The sequence below is a fragment of the Mastacembelus armatus genome, chromosome 10 (genome assembly GCF_900324485.2).
Source record: "Mastacembelus armatus chromosome 10, fMasArm1.2, whole genome shotgun sequence".
NCBI lineage: Eukaryota > Metazoa > Chordata > Actinopteri > Synbranchiformes > Mastacembelidae > Mastacembelus > Mastacembelus armatus.
This window is the reverse complement of record NC_046642.1, coordinates 14,634,713-14,645,743: the sequence shown is the minus strand read 5'-3', so window position 1 is coordinate 14,645,743 and position 11,031 is coordinate 14,634,713. Positions and strand designations below refer to the sequence as shown.

General features: G+C 41.1%; 3 protein-coding genes across 3 annotated transcripts; 2 read left to right on the top strand and 1 right to left on the bottom strand.

The window, feature by feature from the left end:
- Window positions 1-213: 213 nt before the first annotated feature.
- LOC113144269 (serine/threonine-protein phosphatase 2A catalytic subunit alpha isoform-like) lies at window positions 214-3,034 on the bottom strand. The gene is made up of 7 exons (XM_026330177.1): window positions 2,787-3,034; window positions 2,161-2,370; window positions 1,846-2,019; window positions 1,656-1,745; window positions 1,255-1,416; window positions 1,029-1,147; window positions 214-889 (listed from the first exon to the last, which is right to left on the bottom strand). Exons 1-7 carry the CDS (start codon window positions 2,886-2,888, stop codon window positions 817-819), a joined length of 930 nt encoding a protein of 309 aa, XP_026185962.1. The 5' UTR covers window positions 2,889-3,034; the 3' UTR covers window positions 214-816.
- Window positions 3,035-5,220: 2,186 nt separating this feature from the next.
- Window positions 5,221-8,209, top strand: atp5po (ATP synthase peripheral stalk subunit OSCP). The gene is made up of 7 exons (XM_026330178.1): window positions 5,221-5,319; window positions 5,602-5,652; window positions 5,735-5,845; window positions 6,096-6,225; window positions 7,498-7,610; window positions 7,714-7,800; window positions 7,947-8,209. The coding sequence occupies exons 1-7, from the start codon at window positions 5,293-5,295 to the stop codon at window positions 8,055-8,057; spliced, it is 630 nt and encodes a 209-aa protein (XP_026185963.1). The 5' UTR covers window positions 5,221-5,292; the 3' UTR covers window positions 8,058-8,209.
- A 296-nt stretch (window positions 8,210-8,505) lies between these two features.
- LOC113144270 (UPF0461 protein C5orf24 homolog) lies at window positions 8,506-10,531 on the top strand. The gene is made up of 2 exons (XM_033325404.1): window positions 8,506-8,732; window positions 9,011-10,531. The coding sequence occupies exon 2, from the start codon at window positions 9,014-9,016 to the stop codon at window positions 9,680-9,682; it is 669 nt and encodes a 222-aa protein (XP_033181295.1). The 5' UTR covers window positions 8,506-8,732; window positions 9,011-9,013; the 3' UTR covers window positions 9,683-10,531.
- Window positions 10,532-11,031: the final 500 nt, after the last annotated feature.

Below are 11,031 nucleotides of genomic sequence, written 5' to 3'. Positions count from 1 at the left end.
AATTTACCAAATTAGCTGCACACATTGACATTAGTCTTGGTTATTCCTGTGTTGTGTTTTATCAAGAGTTGATCACACCAGCTCAGTGTTTTGGATGTGTGTTTCCATCTAGTGGAGACTGGTGAGAGCTGCAGGGAACAACCTGTGCCTAAAGGAAAACAAATGACAAAGCAACTCCAGTGTTTATTTCATACAGCTGTGGCTGCAAAACGTTTTCTTTTTGTTTTTTTTTACAACCAATGTCATTTGTAACAATATTACCCACTTAAACGAATTACATTAACTCCCATAAGAGACAGCAGAGCAGAAAATGATCTACTTACAGTATAACAGGGTATAAAAGAGAACATTGTGTGTCAGTGCCGTGTGATAAAAATGAAATACAAAAGTGCAAAGAGAACTGTTGCACTTCATTTACAAAAAGAAAAAACAAAATCACATTATATTTACTGCAACCTTTGATTTGAGACCATGCCAAGTGAAAGATGCAGCTTATACTGTGTATGTCAACACACTCCGGTCATCATTAACACCCTAACACAAAGATTTCATTTAGTCATCAATCTCACAGTTAGTTCGCTCACTGTTTCCTGTCAAACCAGCAGGTATTTACGGTACTGTTCATAGTAGCAATCATTTCTAACAATAAAAACATCATGCACAGAGAGGAAAAAGTTAAAAGAATGGTGGTCTTTAACTAGATGTGATAGTTTTCATTTCATCATGATTATGGCACATATGTTTTGGTCCATGGGGTTATGAGTACTTCTTTTCTCAAGCCTGGGTGTAGCCTGTTGCCACCCACACCAGCCATCTTTACAGGAAATAGTCTGGAGTACGTCGCGTCACATGAGGCTCTCCTCTTCGTGGTGCAGGGTCAAACTGGAGGCTAAAAAACAAAAAAAAGCAGGCTCACTTTTTAGAGTTGAGATGAGATGAGATGAGAACTTATTTATATGTAAAGGCATTACCACTAATCGAAAACTAGTCACATTTACAGTAATAATAATAAAAGCAACTTAACTTACAAGGAATATTTTAATGTGTCATCAAGTTCCATGATTGCTGCCTGGTTTCCACACCGATAACAATAGTTTGGTGCACTGAATATCGTCACTACATTGCGGTCATGGCACCAATTATAACCCTGGATTAAGATATTATTGCATGTTACCAATTGAAATCAACAATAGGTAGGCAGTGTACCCAAGGGAAAAGCATCCTACTTTTAGTGGATTAACAAGCTTAAAGTACCTCCATCACCAGCTGGTGGGCTCTTGAGACCAAAGTTAGGCCGTTTGCATGGTTGAAAGTCTCGGAAATATCCTGCCCGAAAGTGTAACCAGCACCACGGGGTGAGATGCCCCAACCACCACGGTCATCTGGGTCTGACCATAACAAGTCACACATGGGACCCTGCAACAGTAAAGAAACACAGGCACACGCTGTTTAGTGTATTGAAGATGCAGAAAAAATTGTGAAAAATAACCATCACAGTTTTCCAAAGACACATTCAAATAGATTTTGAGTTTAGTTTCATTAGAGATCAAAAGCTATACTATCATGTTAGCAGACTAAAGCAAAGCAAAAACCAGAGTACAGAGAGTGGCTGTACAGAGTAAGTACCTGTAGTGAGAAATCAATGTAGACTTTACCTCATGAGGAACTTCCTGCAAGCGATCCAGCGCTCTGATGTGTTCCAGTGTGTCTATTGAAGGGGACAATCCTCCATGGAGGCAGAAAATCTTACGGAAAAAAATGATTAATTTAAAGAAATAGATGACAAAGACGTGCATTTGTGGGGTACCGGGTCACATTTACCATGTATGGATACAACTATCTCACCTGGTTATCTACTAGTGCAGTAAGGGGCAGATAGTCGAACAGATCTGTGAAGTACTTCCAAACATTAGCGTTTCCATATTTTCTCAAGCACTCGTCGTAGAAACCGTACACTTGTGTGATCTGCCTGCTCTCGTGGTTCCCTCTGAGGATTGTGATTCTTTCACGAAATCTTACCTACAAAGACAATGCATTTATAAATAAAATGCCACAAGAGTCAGTCATTATGATTATTCTTCAAACACCCCAAATTCAAATCCAGGTTGCACACATCTGACATGTGTTTTTGACCATTTTTTGTTTATTTTTATTTTTTACCTTCAGAGAAACCAGAAGTGTTACTGTCTCCACAGAATAGTAGCCTCTGTCAACATAATCTCCCATGAAGAGGTAGTTAGTGTCTGGAGACTTCCCTCCAATCTTAAACAGCTCCATTAGGTCATGAAACTGACCGTGGACATCTCCACAGACTGTCACAGGACATCTCACCTCCTGCACATTGGACTCCTTCGTCAGGATCTCCTTAGCCTTAAAAGGAGGACCAAAAGCAGGATGCTGATGAACAAGTAAGATTGTGCTGCACTGTAGGATTGCACAATGGCCATGTGTTATTAAAGCCAAACACTGAATATTCATCAAAAACACTGCACTGGTATTACACAGTTGTACCAGTGCACTCCAGTGGTGAAAAGGCACCAGGAGTGGGCGTAGCTAGGGAAAACATATTTGCGGTCACCCCCTCCATCTTCTTGCCGAGTGGACTCCCTTACCAATGTGCTGCATGTAGCTGTAGCCAAATGGTAGCTCCAAAACAAGGCTACATGCATTAGCTGACTTCAGTCCTGCCAATCCGCGCACTAAGATGTAACAGCTAACGGTGCTAGCGTTATCCTGAGCTTATGATGGGTACTAACAGCTCGCCTGCTTTCCTGCGCAACCCTTACCTTTTCGCACAGGACTTTGACCTGGTTCTCTGTTAGCTGCCTGCACTCATTCAGTTGTTCAATCCATCCGTCCAGCTCCTTGGTGAATGACTTGTCGTCCATGCCTGGTTTGCCGTCAGTTAGCGAGCGGACCAGCTTCAAAACCCCCTTAAGAAAACCTCTCGCTATGTCGGTACGTTTTGACGGGCCGGCGACGTCCCAGCGAGCTCTCTAGTCATTCACAGCTCCTGTGCGTCTGCGTGCGTGTGTCCGCGTGCGTGCTCTGCGAAAACAAATGCGTCAGCTGACCTGCGTCCCTGCAGTTTGGTGGAGACAAAACGGACTTAGTTAGTTAGTTAGTTAGTTATTTAGTTAGTTAGTGCCCCCAGCGTCAGATTTAGTTAGTTAGTTAGTGCTCCCAGTGTCAGATTTAGTTAGTTAGTTAGTGCTCCCAGTGTCAGATTTAGTTAGTTAGTTAGTTAGTGCTCTCAGTGTCAGATTTAGTTAGTTAGTTAGTGCTCCCAGTGTCAGATTTAGTTAGTTAGTTAGTTAGTGCTCTCAGTGTCAGATTTAGTTAGTTAGTTAGTGCTCCCAGTGTCAGATTTAGTTAGTTAGTTAGTGCCCCCAGTGTCAGATTTAGTTAGTTAGTTAGTGCCCCCAGCGTCAGATTTAGTTAGTTAGTTAGTTAGTGCTCTCAGTGTCAGATTTAGTTAGTTAGTTAGTGCCCCCAGTGTCAGATTTAGTTAGTTAGTTAGTGCTCCCAGTGTCAGATTTAGTTAGTTAGTTAGTGCCCCCAGCGTCAGATTTAGTTAGTTAGTTAGTGCTCCCAGTGTCAGATTTAGTTAGTTAGTTAGTTAGTGCTCCCAGTGTCAGATTTAGTTAGTTAGTTAGTTAGTGCTCTCAGTGTCAGATTTAGTTATTTAGTTAGTTAGTTAGTGCTCCCAGTGTCAGATTTAGTTAGTTAGTTAGTGCTCTCAGTGTCAGATTTAGTTATTTAGTTAGTTAGTGCTCTCAGTGTCAGATTTAGTTATTTAGTTAGTTAGTGCTCCCAGTGTCAGATTTAGTTAGTTAGTTAGTTAGTGCTCCCAGTGTCAGATTTAGTTAGTTAGTTAGTGCTCCCAGTGTCAGAATTAGTTAGTTAGTTAGTTGGTTAGTTAGTTAGTGCTCTCAGTGTCAGATTTAGTTAGTTAATTCTCCCAGTGTCAGATTTAGTTAGTTAGTTGGTTGGTGCTCCCAGTGTCAGATTTAGTTAAGCTATTTTCCTTGGCTTTTGATCCAGTATGAGTTGTTGTTTATATTCATGATTAGTTGTGGCTATATGTTTTAATTTATTTAATTATTTATTAACTATTTTATCCATCTATCTTCTATACCCGCTTCTTCCTGAATCAGGGTCACGGGGATCTGCTGGAGCCTATCCCAGCTCTCTCTCGGGTGGAAGGCAGGGGTACACCCTGGACAGGTCTCCAGTCCATCGCAGGGCCACATATAGACACACAAAGACAGACAACCTCACACACTCACACTCACTCCTATGGGCAATTTAGAGTCACCAATCAACCTGACATACATGTTTTTGGTCTGTGGGAGGAAACCAGAGTACCCGGAGTAAACCCACGCAAGCACAGGGAGAACATGCAAACTCCACACAGAAAGGGCAAGTTACGAACCCACGACCTTCTTGCTGTGAGGCAACAGTGCTAACCACTCAGCCACCATGCTGCCCATTAACTATTTTTATTATTATTAATATTGATTAATTATTATCAATGTTAATTATTTTTAGTATTTCAATTCTTGTTATTGTATTTTATTCTAGTTGGATTTTTCTTATGTTCAGCACTTTGGTCGGTGGTTGCTGTATGTAAAGTGCTTTATAAATAAAGTTGACTTGACTTGACTTGACTTGACTTGACTTGACTTGACTAGTTAGTTGGTTGGTGCTCCCAATGTCAGATTTAGTTAGTTAATTGGTTAGTGCTCCCAGTGTCAGTGTTTTCTCTCAGTTGGTCTGCCAGTAACATAACTTGTCATTAAGCAAATATGACTCATTTTGTCAGGCAGGAAATGCATACACAAATTAACTACCAGTTTCAGTTGAATAATGTGATTTCTGTAAAACTAGGCCTTTGTCAAAATATGCACTGAGAAGGCTTAAATGTGTGTGAATTATTAAGAGCAGACGCAAAAGTATGAGGCACTATTTTTAAGTGTTCTGCAAATCTGTGAAGGTCTACTGAGGGATGGGAAACCATTCTTCTAAAACATTTCCCTCATTTGGTGTTGATGATGATAGTGGCTCCAAAATCTCCCTTAGATATTCAGTTAGATTGAGGTCTGGTGAGTGCAGTGGCCAAGCATTCAGCTTTTTCCTTTAACTGGTCTCCCCATGTGCACAGATGGTTTACAGCGCACAGCCTCCCCAGCGCTACACTGGACTGTAGACTACATTACCCATAACTTGATTGCTTCCTCCCAAATGCACATGCGCACTCGTTCGTACTACTCTGGACAGCTGTAGGAGAAAATGGCAGCACTCATGCTAGGACAGCAGGTAAGACATTCAATGAATTGTGGGCATTTCGTCAATTAATATTAAATTCTGGTCCGAATTTATATATATGAAAAATGTGATTTAAGCATTATATTCTTCCTGGTGACCTGGAAGCAAAGCCAAGTATCTGATAAATCCACGCGAGGCATTGTACTTGAATGACTGCTAAATTGTTAGCCACTAAGCTAACTTAGCTGTCGTTACCGTAAACCTTACAAAGCGTGCCCGGTGTTTCTCAGTTCAGTTTGGTTTCTCTGGATTGAGATTTTTTTTCTTTATTAGGCCCGTCAGTTCAGCACGTCCGTGATCCGACCTGTAACAAAGCTGGTTAAGGTAAACTGCACCCCCCCTCCCGCTCGCTTATTATGTAGTTAGTCAGTGGTCCCAGTTCATCTCTATGTATGTGTCCTTCTAGCCTCCCATCCAGGTGTATGGCGTGGAGGGCCGCTATGCCACTGCTTTATTCTCAGCTGCCAGTAAGCAGAACAAATTGGATCAAGTGGAGCAGGAACTGGGAAAAGTGTCTGTAAGTGGAAAAGTTGCTAATTATAGTTTAGTGATGTAGCTTGTAATGTGAGTAGTGTGTTTCCAATGGTTTTATCTGTAAGTGATGTTGACACTGTTGTTGGTCATAGGATTTCATTACAGTAGAGCTGATAAATGACAGAATGGGATAATTGTGTGATCGATGCAAGATTTTGCAGATTTGTGCAGTTTGCAGGCCAAACTGTTCTCTAGTTCATTTGCCTTTTTCTTTGTGCCATCTTGTTTTTCAGGGCCTGATCAGGGACCCCAAGATTTCCAGTGTTGTAATGAATCCCCATGTTAAGCGCAGCATCAAACAAAAAACCTTCAATGATGCTCTTGCAAAGGCTAAGGTTTCACCCATCACCCTTAACCTCATCAGTGAGTGGGAACTGACCAGGGCTCAGAGACCCGGTTGTTGCTATATGTCAGTGGTTCCCCATCCTGGTCCTCAAGGACCCCTACCCTTCTTGTTTTCTAACTGTCCCTGCACTTCCCACTTCTGATTGGCTGAACACACCTGGTACAGGTAATCAGCTGTGGGTACAGCAGGGATAGCTGGAAAACAAACAGAGCAGGGGTTCATGAGGACCAGGATTGGGAACCACTGCTAGATGTTGACCTTTGTGTTAGCATAGCATTGTATTAATTACAGCTGAGAAGACCATAGTAGGTACTGTGAGTATACAGTGTGTATGTGAGCGTAGCATAATGTTCATAACTAAGTGTACCCGTAACCCTGTTTGGTTAGATCTACAGAGGTTACAGGAATTTGAAGGAACACACATATCCATATTTGCATAAATTAATATGGTGAATAATAAGAACAAGTACCCACCAGCACACACCAGATAAAACATGTAATTACTAAAAAAGAGGCCAAAGAACATATTTGCATGCTGTTGCTCTCGGTTTTGCATTTAGCAACCAACATGCAAATTATTTCTGTTTTACTTTCGTTCTCGGAAGTGACATGATGCTTTGTCTGCTTATATTTTACTTACTTCGTAGTGCTACACTGCAAATGCACTTAAACATGCAATGCTGGTGTTGTTATTTTTCAATTAAATATGTTTGGTTTTCTCAGCTTAAACACTTATTTTTTTGTGATTGGTATGAAATTCAAATATAATACAAACATGAAATAGAATGGCACAGACAAATGTGCTTTTTTTGTTTTTTTAACTGCACTCTCAAGACAACTTTCCTGAAGCTTTATACACATACTGTCAAACTGAAATGAGCTGCAACTGGTTTCCTGTGACCCCTTTATGAAGTTCACAGTGAGCTAAGAGTTGTTAGACCTAATAACTATTCTAGCATTATATATTAGTGATACTGAGGTCTTACAATCTGTGGAGGTGTGTGTGTGTGAGGTGCATTTCCCACAACATAAACTCCACAAAACCTGTGGTTGTATGAAAGTAGCAATGCTCTATTCATGTTAGGCATGGTGTAAAATTAAGTTTGGAGCCTATGCTACTAAATTTGACATTTAAGTAAAAAATGTATATCGCAGGATCAGTTGGATGAAATTACAAAACTAATGGGATACAATAGCACTGCACACTTTTAAACTGTTCTCACTGTATAAAGTTTTCTTAACACAACAATGGCGAGTCTTTTAATTGGGTCCTGCTTTTTGATTTGCAGATGTTTTGGCTGACAATGGTCGTCTAACTCTAACTGGTGATGTTATCTCTGCTTTTGGCAAAATGATGAGTGCACACCGTGGAGAGGTCATCTGCTCCGTCACTACGGCTCAGGTATGAAATACCACTATTGTAGCGGTCTCTTAAGTCCTTTATAGCATTATTTTTACTGGATATATTTCATTACAAGTATTCAACAAATATTTATTGATTTCAGCCTTTGGATGAACCGAGTCTTGCTGAACTGAAAGTGGCTCTCAAGGGCTTTCTTCAGAAGGGTGAAACTATCAAGCTAGAAACAAAGGTAATGCGCACATACATAATCTCAAAAACACAAAAAGCACATTTTACTGTTTTAAGTAAATGTGAATAAAACCAGTCCGATGCCAAGTTAGTAAATCAACAATGTAATTTTGAGTCGTCTGTAAATATGTTGTCCCCTTTTCACAGTTGGATCCCTCCATCCTGGGTGGCATGATTGTCAGTATTGGAGACAAGTATGTGGACATGTCCACCAAAACAAAGATTCAGAAGCTGACCAAGATCATCAGGGAAACTTAAGTCCTGTGGACTTCGTTTTACAAAAGATCGGGGACGACCAGTGGGGGGGAGGGAACACTGATTATATATTGCTAACTGTTCTAGCAGTGCATTTACTCCATAAATCCAGTGTCCGTGTTTAAGTTCATATGAATAAAAACTAAAAAAATGGAGAACGGTCTTTGTTGTCATTGTCATTGTGTAGCTTAAACTCATATTTCCTAATGATTACTGATCCTGCAGACAGCTTTAAGTTGGTAAGTAGAATAACTGGAAACGTCTGGACAGTGTAGTAGTTTCTGCAGTAGCGTCTTATATTCCGACATCGTTACTAGACTCATTGTTTTATTGTGTAATGTAAAATAAAATTTGGCAAAACCACATTGTCTGATAACCTGATACGTACAATATACTTGTTTCCTGGAAGACTTTATGCGCATGCGTGCTCAGCGCATCCTGTTTTTTTTTTTTTTCCCAAACGAAAATGGCTGCTTCTCTCATCTAACCCTCTGTTGAAAAGATGAAATCAGCACGAAATAGGCAGCAGAAATCACAATCCCGCTTCAAGACAATAATCACGGACAGCATGGCGTAGTTTGTGCAGCGCCCTCATGGAGATGGTGTCGCTGTCAGAAAAGGAAAATGTATGCGATCCGAAATTAACCCTTTCCAGCCCATCACCCACTAACGAATGAGGTACGAACAATTTGGTTTTACGTTCATTAAACGCTTAAACATTTACGGTAAACACGTTTATATATATACATTTATGTGCGGGTCATCCTTACCGCAAAGTGTAACTAGTTTATGTTTGGTTTGTTTTGACATCACTTTATGTTTTGTGTTTGCAACGCTAAAAGGCCTGTTCGCTTCAGCAAAAGTAGTTAAGCCAGTGACAAGGCTCCGCTCGGTTTGTGGACACGAGTACTCGCAGCCTTCCTGCATAATGTTTCTATTTCTTTGCACTCCAACAGAAAATGATGCATCAAGTGAGCAGCGGCAGCAGTGACTATTGTATGAGTGGACTGGCAGAGGACTGTCATCAAGCCAGCCACTTTGATTTATGTAGCACACAACCCAACAAGTTCTACCCCTCTCCAACAAACCCTGGTCTGCAGTTGTCTATGGCCAGCCTAGCCCCTTTGCCTCAGGGCATGCACAAAGCCATGGCATGTCAAATGCAAGACACCCAAAACGACTTCCAGACACAGACAGTGAGAATCAGGGGCAGCGAGGGTGCAGGGCCTGATGGTTCAAAGAAGAAGAAGGGCATAGTAAAGTCGGGGCGGAGAGGTAGGCCATCAGGGACCACGAAGTCCGCTGGGTACCGTACAAGTACTGGACGTCCACTTGGGACAACTAGAGCCGCCGGGTTCAAAACCAGCCCTGGGAGGCCCCTGGGAACCACTAAAGCAGCAGGATACAAAGTCAGCCCCGGCCGGCCTCCAGGCAGCATCAAGAGTCTGGCCCGGCTCAAGAAGCTGGAATTTGGTTCCGACGGCGCCAAGAAACTGGACTTTAGCAACTGTAGTGTTCCCAAGAAACTGGACTTCACCACCTGTGATGTTCCACCTTTTCCATACACCATGATGGAGAAAAGAGACCTCTGTGAGCCCAGTGGCAAAGCGGATAAAACTAATGAATAATCCAGCAGCCCCCACACCCCCCAGTGCTTTATAAAAACATTTAGGCACATGATCAAGAGACATAAAACATTTCTCAAATGTTGGAGGAAAGAACTTTTTATTATTTAGAAATGGATTTGACTTTTCACTGTACATTGTTTGATTCTTCTCATCCTCGCATAATAATAATAATAATTGACTCAATCAGAAGTATGTTATTTCACTTTGGTATCGATGCATGCATATGAATTAACCTCACCAGTCAATATCTGCAAAAAATGTATTTATCAGTTTGTGGTTAACGCCTCACTAGCGAGTGTTTCTCCCCCCCCCCCCCGCATCATGCAGTTTGTTCTCTGAGTTGTGACATGTTCTTTCTCTCGATCTTAATATTTCTATGACTAGGTTCTTGTGACACTTTTTCCATTTATAAAACTTGCATTTTAGCACAACCACCCAATCAAATCAGCTTTTTCTTGAGCATATATATGTGGATGTGTAGTTGTCCTCTCTGTGTTGTCCAGCTCAGTGTATTTAATTTTGTGATATTATCCAGCATCATTCCTAGAACGGGAACACTGCGACGCATTTTAAATTTGTTTGAACTCAATACGTAATATAGTTTTGAACCCAGTATTTGTTATTCCTGCACTTTGTGGATAGACTTTTATGTATTGTATTGCCTGTTTTAATCCCCCAAACTCACTTTATATGAACTTCCAGATATATATGTGCAGTATGTTGTTTATTAGGGGGTGTGGGGGGGATGACTTCATCAAAGAGGAAAAAAAAATTATTGTTCCATATGTAATAAATGCTAATGTGCTGTATGTGAAACCAAAATAAAAGAAAGAAATGGACTTTTCCCCACATCTGCTAAGAAGGATCGCATGTAATTCTCCCAGTAGTCACAAGAGGGCTCATGCCCCCAGACAATAGTAATCACCTTGTAGTAATACCTTTAATTCCCCCTTGTTCAATTAAATTACGTCTTGCTGACATTCAAGGTCTTGTTTTATGGACCTTGTGAAAGCACAGTGTGAAAGCAGAACCGGTTTAAAAAGACCAATAAGGCGCAGTTTTTAATGTAAACGCTGCAGCAGCTGAACTATTAGGGTGAGTGAATATATCATTTGTCGAATCTACCTGATCTTTCTGCTGGATCATTCACCAGAAGGTCAGTGAAACTACCCAGAGATCCGACCCAACAAGCATGATAGTGTATTAAAAACAAACTGAACAGGGAGGTAAGTTCCTCTGCTGTCAAGCCTGCGTGGAACTGAAGGGTCTTTTGTTTGATCTTCAGGGACTGGCCCACTGCAGCGAGCCTATTGTGCGCTCTAAGTTAGCGCGTTTATGGATATTTTAGA